The sequence below is a fragment of the Pseudorasbora parva genome, chromosome 17 (genome assembly GCF_024679245.1).
Source record: "Pseudorasbora parva isolate DD20220531a chromosome 17, ASM2467924v1, whole genome shotgun sequence".
Classification (NCBI taxonomy): domain Eukaryota; kingdom Metazoa; phylum Chordata; class Actinopteri; order Cypriniformes; family Gobionidae; genus Pseudorasbora; species Pseudorasbora parva.
This window is the reverse complement of record NC_090188.1, coordinates 35843719-35856022: the sequence shown is the minus strand read 5'-3', so window position 1 is coordinate 35856022 and position 12304 is coordinate 35843719. Positions and strand designations below refer to the sequence as shown.

The 12304-nt window shown below is 39.4% G+C and overlaps 1 protein-coding gene across 3 annotated transcripts in view; it reads right to left on the bottom strand.

The window, feature by feature from the left end:
- micu1 (mitochondrial calcium uptake 1) overlaps positions 1–12304 on the bottom strand; it is a 142611-nt gene that overhangs the window by 12725 nt on the left and 117582 nt on the right. For all 3 annotated transcript variants that reach the window (XM_067421747.1, XM_067421748.1, XM_067421749.1), the window contains 2 exons: positions 4321–4521; positions 619–756 (listed from right to left, as the gene is read on the bottom strand). In XM_067421747.1, coding sequence (XP_067277848.1) covers positions 619–756; positions 4321–4521 — 339 coding nt within the window. The remainder of the gene's footprint in view (positions 1–618; positions 757–4320; positions 4522–12304) is intronic.

Genomic DNA, 12304 nt, shown 5'->3' with positions numbered 1-12304 from the left:
AACAGAGAACTGTTTTTTGAAAGAGATTCATACTTTTCTTCAGCAAGGATGCATTAAATTAATAAAAAAAAAATGACAGCAAAGATTTTATATTGAAAATTCGCTTTCATCAAAGAATCCTGAAACTTTCCAGTTTCAACAAAAATACTAAGCAGCAAAATATGACATTTTATTAATATATTATATAGTGATTTCTGAATATCATGTGACTGAAGACTGGAGCAAATGACGCTAAAAAGAAATCAGCTTTGCCATCACAGAAATAAATTACATTTTTTTTTTATAATTTAAAAGAACTGTTTATATTTAAGTCTGTAATAATATTCCACAATATTACTGTATTTTTGACCAAATTATTTCTAGATTCTTTTATCTGCTGTAATTTTGTCGATTCTTCCTTCTCTCAGCAGGGACAGAGAAATGACTTGACACTCAAATATGGTCACATTATACCAGGTTAGGACGTGTGTTAACTTTAAAAGAGTAGGGAAAAGAAGTTAGAAAATATCGCTCTGTCACATTGATAGTTGGAGGAGAGAGTGAGAACTTACTGTGCTCTTCTTACAGTGACAGTTCACACACACACACACAACATTTTCAGATTAGCGGCTTGCCCACCTGAGCATCCTTGAACATTCTTTTGAGGCTCTTCTGCATCAGTTTGAGTTTGCGAGACTGAACTCCACTGTAGGCCAGCAGCATCCCTCCAAACTGCTTCTCTGTGATCCTGCCGTCCACCGGATCATTCCTCTCAAACTAACACACACACACACACACACACACACACACACACACACACACACACACACACACACACACACACACACACACACACACACACACACACACACACACACACACACACACACACACACACACACACACACACACACACACACACACACACACACACACACACACACGGAATGCTGAGTAATGTACTCAGAAGGTAATATTATGTTCAGATGGTCAATATCATTTACAATTCATGTTCGACTAAATACTTAAGCGTGGGCACAGCTGTGTCAGGTCACGAAGACTGGGAGGATTCAAAGTAGCTGACCTGACAGCAAAAGTTGAATGGCTCTCTCTGCATTAGGGTTTGACCATTAGATTCATTTAAATTAAAGTTTGGCTATAATCTACTCAACCCTTTATGAATGTGCCAGTTTTGAAACATAAACTGACATTGAAAGCCAGGGTGGGAAACTATTATCAGTGAATAACAACTTCAATCTGAGTCAGTTTCTCAAAAAGCTGTCAGCTTTTTTTAGATGACTGTAATTTAAGATAGATGAGGCATTTTTGCATTGGTGTCACTTTAAATAGTGTTTTTTACAGTAGGGGGAGGGGGCTGTACTGATGAGCTGATAGTGCTTAGCTTATGAATAATAAATAAAGCAAAAATAACACACACACGATCTACCTATTTGATAAATACATTATATTGCCAAAAGTTTTGGGACACCTGCCTTTACATGCACATGACTTTTAATGACATCGCATTCTTAATTCGTGGGGTTTAATATGGAGCTGGTCCACACTGCAGCTAGAACAGCTTCAACTCTTCTGGGAAGGCTTTCCACGAGGTTTAGGAGTGTGTTTATGGGAATTTTTGACCATTCTTCTAGAAGTGCATTTGTCAGACACTGATGTTGGACGAGAAGGCCTGGCTCTCAGTCGCCGCTCTAATTCATCCCAAAGGTGTTCTATCGGGTTGAGGTCAGGACTCTGTGCAGGCCAGTCAAGTTCCTCCAAACCAAACTCGCTCAACCATGTCTTTATGGACCTTGCTTTGTGCGCTGGTGTGTAATCATGTTGGAACAGGAAGGAGCCATCCCCAAACTGTTCCCACAAAGTTGGGAGCATGAAATTGTCCAAAATATCTTGGTTTGTGTGGTAACACTTGGTGGCGTGCTTTACACCACTGCATCCAACATTGCATTTAGGTAACAGAGTTGCTGTTGTTTTCAATTGCTTCCACTTTGTTAAAATACCACTAACAGTTGACTGTGGAATATTTAGTAGTGAGTAAATTTCATGAATGGACTAAGGTGGCGACCTATCACAGTACCGTTTGCATTCACTGAGCTCCTGAGAGCGACCCGTTTGTAGAAGTGTCTGCATGCCTAGGTGCTTGATTTTATACACCTTTGGACATGGAAGTGATAGGAACACCTGAATTCAATGATTTGGAGGGGTGTCCCAATAATTTTGGCAATGTATTGTATATAAATATGTATTGATCTGGAGATAAGGTCATGAGCATTTGTTAATTTCAAAGTCAAAATGCAAGTCAGTCCAAAGAGTCCAAAAATGTATGAATAAAAGTCTGCATAAATCCCAGCTCTTTCTTAAAATCACCGTGAGCATGCATTCAGAACTGTATTTCAGTGATGGATATTAGCAGCGCCTACACATTTGTTGTGTTATTTCACTAAAACAGGTAGAGCACCACAGAAAGATTAGAGCACAAATCTGAGTGCTGCGTGCTGGAGAGAACATGCTGCTATTAATTTCTACAAATTATCACGGTGAACATTCATTAGAAAACATAAGAAATATAACTTTCCAATACTGGATTGGCTGTCATTACAACACGCATTTACAAAACAACAGCTGCTCAAGAAATGGAGAAGCATTAGAAACACCCCAGGGGGAATAAATGATAACAGAATTTTCATTTTGGGGGTAAATGCTCTCTTTAAAAACATTGTTTCACTACATTATTAATGATTATCAGGATTGAGAGACAGAAAAGTCTAATATCTGATGTCTGTCCTGTTGGTGGGAGCTGTTAACATAGAAGGTGGGAGAGATTGATGAATATCTGACAGAACAGAGAGCTGCAGCCTCAGCACATCTCAAAGACCAGATAACGAGAAAGAGAGAGAGTATAAGAGAGAGACAGAGAGAGATCTAAAGGTATCTGTGACAGAAGCTGCGTTAAGTACTGAAACGGTCAGACCCTAAGGAGGTTACATCCCATTCAGTGTCACTCAAGCCACACTGCTGCCAGCTGCTCTCAAGCCCTTTGGCTGACTCTACCAGTCATCTTTTTTTCTTGAAAAAAAATATATATTTGTTTATTTGTCAGGGACAATGCAGTGCACATTATTACATACATAATTATCAAAGACAAGCCATAACAAAAAATGTGTAGATGTGTTGCATAAAAGGTCTCTAGCCAATAGGCTAATTTGCTACCCCAGTCCCTGGTCAGGCTTTTCTAAAAACATATACCCAATTTATTTACACAACCACTTTACACAAGACAACACATCATATCCAACACAAACAATCCATTAGATATAAGATAGCTCAATGTCCACCTATTTGATTTTCTTTCAGACAGAATTTCACCTTTCTATTAAATTTTTTCATGTTTTCAGTTTCAGTTTTTATTTCTGTTGGTAAGTCATTCCAAAAACGGGTCCCTATCACATAAGCCCCTTTCACACTGCGATTCCGGCAAATACACGGATAATGCGATCCGGCATTTGTTCCCAGGCCGCTAGATTTGGTCCATTCACACAGCCAGCGAAATACCGTATTATGTGCGCTTTCACACACAACATGGAACGAGTTGACACGTGACATCCGGATGTGACGTATAATGGCGAGCGATCTCAGCTTCAGCGCGGATAGTAAGGAGCTCCGTGGTCTCGACTTGTGTCCAGTTTGCGCACATTTCTGCTTGTTTAATTTTAGTTTCTTTTGTATACGAACACACTCTGCGTTTAATACACCGAATAGCTCTTCTGGCACTGCAGGGCTGTATTATTGAAAAAACAAGCTCTAGGAGTCGCACGATAACTACGTACACGTTGCGGCATTAGTTTTGGCTTTTGTTCACACAGCGATCGTCCCGGATCGAACCCCGCAATGTTACTAGGTCCCCGACCCGGGTTCAATTGGGTTATCAATTCCGGGACGTGGTTGCTTTCACACAGAAGGCGACACGGCAATGTTCCGGGAATATTGCGGGTCCGACGTGCAGTGTGAAAGGGGCTTGAGAAACTCACACAATGAAAATAATTATAAATAAGTCAGTATAGTTTAAAATAAAAATTACCACTAACTTTTGGGTAGCTTGTGAGTAATGTTTTCTTCATCCCATAACACTAAATTAAGATGAATGACTCCTTACTGCCAGGACAGCTCACAATATTCTGAGTGGAATGAAGTTGTAGTTGTAAATTATGCAGTCTGCGCTTCCATTGGTGACACTGGCTGACATCTTTTTAAACCTCAATTTATTTTCCTGTCATCTCTCATATGTAATCTGTAATCTTCATCTTCCTGACTTCTGTGACTTACCTCAAGTTTAAGCACATCGTGCTGTAGTTTCCTCTGGAACTCCAGGAAACTGCCGATGGTGAGTTTGCCCTTCAGGTCAGCCCCGAAAAAGTAGGTGGTGAGAGCTGAACTGCAGCCCCCAGTTTTCAGAGTGTTACCCGTGGTGGAGCGATCTCTGTGTCTCATGCCCATACTGGTCTGAGAACGAATGATACTCTGAACCTGAAAGAAAGAGAAAAAATTCATGTGAATAATTCATTACATTTATAGAGCAGTTTTGCCACTCTTCTCATAACACTTTAGAGTGAGGAAAAATCTCCTTATCCACCAATGCACAGCATCAGCAGAACAACTGACTATCAGAAGAGAGAAGACAGAGAGCGATGCAGCCAACTCCAAAAGAAATGGAGAAGAGAAGTGTGTGGAGGACAAGAATGACAAAAAGGAGGCGAGAAAAATGAGGGACAGGGGTGAGTATGGAGGATGAGGGACAAAGGAGAAGGAAGAGGAGAAAATGGAGAAGGACAAGAAGAAAGACAGAGGAGGAGGTGAGAGGTAGAACAAGGAGGAGGAGAAAGACAAGGAGAGGAAGAATGCGGAGAAGAGAGAGAAGGAGAAAGAGGAGGGTAATGTGAGTGAGGATAAGGAGAGGCAAGAATGAGGAGGAAGAATAAGGAGGAGAAAAGGAAGAAGAGGAGAAAATGAAGGTGGAAAAGAAGGACAAATATAAGGGAAGAAGAGGAGAAAATAGAGAAGGACAAGACAAAAGACACGGAGGAGGAGAAGAAAAAAGAGAAGGGGTGGAAAACAAGGAAAAGGAGGAGGAGAACGAGAAAGAGAAAGAGAAAGAGAGAAAGAATGAGTAGGGGAAAGGAGTAGAAGGACAAGGAGCAGGAGAAGGCGAGAAGGAAAAAAAAGAAAAAGGGTGGAAAAGAAGGAGAGGAAGGACAAGGAGAAAAAGGAGGAGGGACAAGAATGAAGGGGAGGAAGAATATGGAGGGGAAGGAGAAAAAGGACAAGGAAAAGGAGGCAGAGAAGGAGAGGAAAAAAGAGGAGGTGGTGAGAGGAAAGAGGAGGAAAATGAAGGTGGAAAAAAGAACAAGAGGAGAAAGGTCGAAAATAATTACAAGGAAAATGAAGAAGAGAAAAAGGACAAGGAGAAGGACAAGGAAGATGAGAATAAAATAATTATCTTTTATTAAATATTCACTGATGATCACTGAAATCCAAACACAATAGAAAAGAGTGATGAAGACGAGTGGAGGAACTGAAGGACTCTTTCAGGGTGATGGTGTAAATGTTCAGGTTCAGAAAGACCTAGGACATTGTCTAGGACATCAAGAGTATTTCGTTCCTGAGGCTCTCTGGGAATAAGGACAGTGATGTGTGTGAGGTTCTGGGACAGCAACAAAACATAAGCATCAGTGCATCAATAAATGACAGCATAAATACTGCTGCTTAAATCACTCCGACAGGGCTGACATGCTCCTAAAGATCCAGCATTTTTAGACTGATATATTCCCTTAATTTAGTGTAAGTGTAGCATATTAAAGACTGTAATTGATGTGAACCACATTTGTTTATTTGATCACTAAAAATGGGTATAATCCAACAATTTGAACATGCAGCTGCGTTGAGATCCCCATATCTATGGGACTGAACAATATGAAAAGATAGAAAAATGTGTTCCCTAAAAATGAATAGCTCTAACCTAGATCTGTGGTAAACACATACCTGTTAGTGCGGTTACTTTTCATCCATTCCTAACTATGCTTTTTGAAACCCAGGCTGACAAACAGGCCATATACAATTCTCTGACCCATTGCCTCTGTTGTAGTTTAACTGTCACCATCAGTCTCAGACTGATTACTGAGGATCCCCATCCCATGACAAGAGAATTAAATATATTTCCTTTGATGAGTCTAGTACATTTGCTCGAAGGAGCGCATACAGTGTGTTTAAGAGACACATCTCTTCCAATTGCACCTGACCAATAAAGACTAGCACTTAACTATCCAATTAAATTTTCTGTTTGTTTGTCAAAAAAAAAAAAGTTTGTGTACTGTGCTCGATTAACTGAGAATTCTTACAGCTCTTACAGGTTGTTGGTCTTGTTTGTTTCGTTGCTTCTATTGCTCTCCCCTTTTTGTAAGTCGCTTTGGATAAAAGCATCTGCTAAATGATTAAATGTAAATGTTTACCAATAGGACTGGATATTGTTTGAATTTTAGCGATTTCAATTATGATTCTGCTTATTCTGTTTCAATTCCAATATGGTAAAAACGGTCAAACATTTGCCATGGCGTCTCCTCACAGGAACGTCATCCTCAATAAACCCGTCTCCGGTGCGACGACTCCAATCTTTCATGTATTCATACTCTTGTGTAATCGACGCGCCATCCTCATTAAACCCGTCTCTTGCGTGATACCCAGAAATGTTGAATATTCCGACCTAATATGATTTCTGACCTGTTAGGCCGCCAGAATAATAATCATACACTGTTTGATAATAGGACAGAGGAGAACTGGCGCCCGACTGAGGTTTATTTTTCTCCATCATGCCCTGATGGAGTTTTGGTTCCTTTGGTCGCCTTTGGCTTGGCTTGCTCAGTTGAGGACACTAAAATTATGATCAAAGTTATTCAACTAATTATACAAATAAAATTAATTAATTAGGTCTTATTTAATTCTATAAACTATAATACTGATCTGCCAACATTGTCGCTAATTGATAAACTTAAATAAGCTGATAACATCACTGTTTTCTCCGGAACGACTGTACAGCCAAATCTAATTTTGTTGCAGTATTGACCTGTTTAACACTGTGAAGCTGCTTTGAAACAATCGTCATTGTAAAAGCGCTATATAAATAAAGCTGATTGATTGATTGATTTAGATATCAAACAATGATAAGCGGAATCCAATTTTATAACAAGTATCAACCCTATTTACCAACAGTTACTGCATGCACTCAGAATGCTTTGGGAAAGAAAGACCTGATACTACCAGGTGAATGACTCAGTAACTTTGCAAATGAAAGGCAAATGTAGCCTAAGGGGCAAACAAAAACGAACAAACAGCTGAAAACTGCAACCAAAATACACAAACAGCCTCACACTGTCAAAAAAATATGTGCAAAAAAACCTTAAGGGGTACAACAGCTTGTCACTGAGGCAGTACCCTTAAAGGAACAACTTTGTCAACCTTATCAACCTCTAAAAGGTACATATTAGTACCTTAGAGTAGTAATACAGGTCCTTCTCAAAAAATTAGCATATTGTGATAAAGTTCATTATTTTCCATAATGTAATGCTAAAAATTTAACTTTCATATATTTTAGATTCATTGCACACCAACTGAAATATTTCAGGTCTTTTATTGTTTTAATGCTGATGATTTTGGCATACAGCTCATGTGATTAGCATAATTTTTTTTTTTTTAAATATTAAAATATTAAAAATTAGCATATTTCATCCGACCAATAAAAGAAAAGTGTTTTTAATACAAAAAAAGTCAACCTTCAAATAATTATGTTCAGTTATGCACTCAATACTTGGTCGGGAATCCTTTTGCAGAAATGACTGCTTCAATGCGGCGTGGCATGGACGCGATCAGCCTGTGGCACTGCTGAGGTGTTATGGAGGCCCAGGATGCTTCGATAGCGGCCTTAAGCTCATCCAGAGTGTTGGGTCTTGCGTCTCTCAACTTTGTCTTCACAATATCCCACAGATTCTCTATGGGGTTCAGGTCAGGAGAGTTGGCAGGCCAATTGAGCACAGTAATACCATGGTCAGTAAACCATTTACCAGTGGTTTTGGCACTGTGAGCAGGTGCCAGGTGACCCTGCTGCATTGATGCATTGACCCTGCCCTTGATAAAACCCAGTGGACCAACACCAGCAGCTGACATGGCACCCCAGACCATCACTGACTGTGGGTTCTTGACACTGGACTTCAGGCATTTTGGCATTTCCTTCTCCCCAGTCTTCCTCCAGACTCTGGCACCTTGATTTCTGAATGACATGCAAAATTTGCTTTCATCCAAAAAAAGTACTTTGGACCACTGAACAACAGTCCAGTGCTGCTTCTCTTTAGCCCAAAGGTGGCTTGACCTGGGGAATGCGGCACCTGTAGCCCATTTCCTGCACACGCCTGTGCATGGTGGCTCTGGATGTTTCTCCTCCAGACTCAGTCCACTGCTTCCGCAGGTCCCCCAAGGTCTGGAATCGGTCCTTCTCCACAATCTTCCTCAGGGTCCGCTCACATCTTCTCGTTGTGCAGTGTTTTTTGCTACACTTCTTCCTTCTCACAGACGTCCCACTGAGGTGCCTTGATACAGCACTCTGGGAACAGCCTATTCGTTCAGAAATTTCTTTCTGTGTCTTACCCTCTCACTTGAGGGTGTCAATGATGGCCTTCTGGACAGCAGTCAGGTCGGCAGTCTTACCCATGATTGCGGTTTTGAGTAATGAACCAGGCTGGGAGTTTTTAAAAGCCTCAGGAATCTTTTGCAGGTGTTTAGAGTTAATTAGTTGATTCAGATGATTAGGTTAATAGCTCGTTTAGAGATCCTTTTCATGATATGCTAATTTTTTGAGACAGGAATTTTGGGTTTTCATGAGCTGCATGCCAAAATCATCAGTATTGAAACAATAAAAGACCTGAAATATTTCAGTTGGTGTGCAATAAATCTAAAATATATGAAAGTTTAATTTTTATCATTACATTATAGAAAATAATGAACTTTATCACAATATGCTAATTTTTTGAGAAGGACCTGTATGTACCCCTACGGTTGTACCTCTCAAGATACAATTTTTGCTAAATAAATTCTATGCTAATGTATGCTAATGCATGTTAATTGTGTTAATTTTTACCTTTAAAGGTCTTCAGCTATATTGATACTGTCACTCCAAAATTATTTGTGTATATACTGGAATCTGATCTAAATGGTTGGCTGTTGGCACTGTGTATAGCAACTAGATGGGTTTGCAATGTAGATGTTGTCTTAGAACATGTCAGTGAATATTGAGTTGGATGCTGAATGTCCATGAGGGAGTGGCAGAAGCATAAGAGGCTGGATTACACCTCATTGTAAACCCTGATGCTGTCTTTACTTAAAGTCCCTGTAAAGGCAATTCTATAAAAAAATTCTAAACACATTATAAATGTTAGAAATGTATTGCTAAAACACATTGCAAAGACTGTGAACTGTGAAGTACTAAATTGTGGAGTTAGACCGTTAAACAGTTTTTTACCATTGCTGTGCTCCGGATTTTCTAGGCTGGGCTAAAATGGTGGCTCGATGACGCACTGGAGCCTCTGAGCCTGGCCCCGCCCCTACTGTCGTTGACGCACTGGAGCCTCTGAGCCTGGCCCCGCCCCTACTGTCGATGATGCACTGGAGCCTCTGAGCCTGGCCCCGCCCCTACTGTCGATGATGCACTGGAGCCTCTGAGCCTGGCCCCGCCCCTACTGTCGTTGACGCACTGGAGCCTCTGAGCCTGGCCCCGCCCCTACTGTCGATGATGCACTGGAGCCTCTGAGCCTGGCCCCGCCCCTACTGTCGATGACGCACTGAGGCTCATAACTAGAGCACATTCACATCAGTTTGCCGCTCAATTGCGAGTACTATTAGTTACTATAGCCTACAGTTTGCTAGCTAGCTATGCCTTTGGTCGCGGAAATGCGTAACCTGGATGTAGTCAATTACAAAATAGATCGGTGTCCTTATTTAAATATCCGAAAAAAGATCATATCAAGAAGAAGTGGATTCATTTCATGAAGAGCCACTTTGATGGAGAGCTGAGGATCACCACCAACAACCGCCTCTGTAGTGATCATTTTACACAGGATAGTTTTATAAACTTTCGTCTGAGACAACTGGGATTCACTGATAATCTGCTGTTACTGGTGAATGGGGCTGAACTGACTATCTCCCGCTTTCATCCTCCCATCCCGCCGACAGCCGGTGCAGACATCATCCGCAATAATGTTACGTGCCCACCAATACGTGTAAGTTTCCTTGTGTGCTTGTGTTATAATTACAGCAGGTAACGTTATATTAGTCCACAGTAACTAAATCCTGCAACCCTCTGACGAGATTTTGTTTTGTTTACATAAGTTACATCAATATGATTCCTTAGAGCTTAGATAAGTGATTTCAAGTGGGGGTGGTTTCGGCGCAGCCAGCGGACACGCCTCCAGTGTTTGAGAGCAGAGAATACTGCTAATTTTTTCAAGATTTTGATCTCTTTTCAAAATCAAGATTTTGATTTTGATTTTTCACCTCATCTGTTGCTGATTCAAATTAAGATGGAGACTTTTTCATTGTGATGCAATCTTAAATTCTTAAAATTCTTGAGTAACTAAACCTAACAGTAATATGTGAACTAACTTATAACTAACCAGATTGACTTTATTTCTGTTTTAATGAAAATAATAATTTCGTTGAAAGTCACCATGATGGAGATAAGTGTTTGCTTTAGTTGGGCTCTTGACCCTTGACTGTGTAATATTAGTGTTTCTCTGGCTGCTTTGTGTTGTGAGACACATTTGTAATGGAACACAGAGAAAATATCATCATGTGATGCTGTTTATTCATTGATGATGATGATAACATCATCATGTAATGACAGAATCCATGATCTCATGCAGAGTCTAATGCTCTGGTTGTCGAAGCGGTTATTAATAGTTTTAAAGTATTAATAATAATAGCCATGAGATCCTTCACTGTTATATGAATTGAACTTTTTTTTTTTATGTGCATGAAATGTTTAAATCTACAGCATTAGTTAGACACACACAGATTTCAAGAATCTGCATATGAATCTCTACAATGGTGACAATCAAAAAAAAAAAAAAAACTCTGAACATAAAACAAGCTACAAAAACATCAGAACAAAACAGCAAAAGTAAAAGCAAATAGTAAGAATCAAAGAAAATTTGTCAAAATTCAGTTGCATAATTTATTCATGCCACAATGCACGTTGGGACCCATGAGGAAGTTTTGATTGGTTGTACCCAGCATGGTGTGCCCATATTGGTGAACTTAACAATATAAGTACAGTGAACGTGAGTCCCAAGTTAAGTGAACTAAAATATACAAGTTTTGGGAGACTTCATTACTCAATTCCATTGAGGGAACGAGTTTACTCAAATCAATTGAGTTAAATCAACTTATTAGGGTTTTCAGTGCTGCTGCTTTCTCCAGAGGTCTCAAAATTAAAAAAAAGTTGCACAGACCAGGCCAATTAGCAATGTACTGTAATTTTCCTCTCAACATCGCAATAGGGCCGTCAAATTAAAATTGGAATTTCAAATATTTGTCAAATTTAAAATAAAAAATATACATTAAAATGCAAAAACGGTACATTTAAATTTTAGGTCAGGCATCCTTATCAGTGGAGCACAAGATGTGATGATGACTTAAGAGTTGTTGCATTTTAATGTTTTTCTTAGCCTACTTGAACCCACTTGATGTGACGCTGTTGCGTTGTTCATTGAAAGAATTGCACAAATAGAGAAGCTCAATGCAAAGATCTTGGTTTCATTTAGAAAGCCATGTAATCTTAACAGAAGTTCAACTTCAAAATGTCCTGACTGATTTTCCCCCAAAACCATTGCACTTTGTTTTTAAACGCAAAACAGTGCTTTGTGTGATTGGTGCTTTCGGGCCTTTTTTATGAAACTATGCATAAAAACATACTGATGTTTTGTCCATATTTGATTAAGCAATTTAAAAATATATATTTGATTTATTAATGTTATGTACTTTTTTGGTACAGACAATCATGTTATTTCATTGCATTGAACAAACATTTAATGCGGTGCAATAATATTTTGTCCATTGCACCCTGTTGTGGCCTCAATAGTCAGTATCAATGAACAGTTCAATATAATTAAAATATTAGTAATATTTAAGTATAAAATTCAAATTTAGTTTTTCAGTAATTTTGACAGCCCTACTTCCTAACACAAACTTGTTTCTGCAACAACTTTCAGCA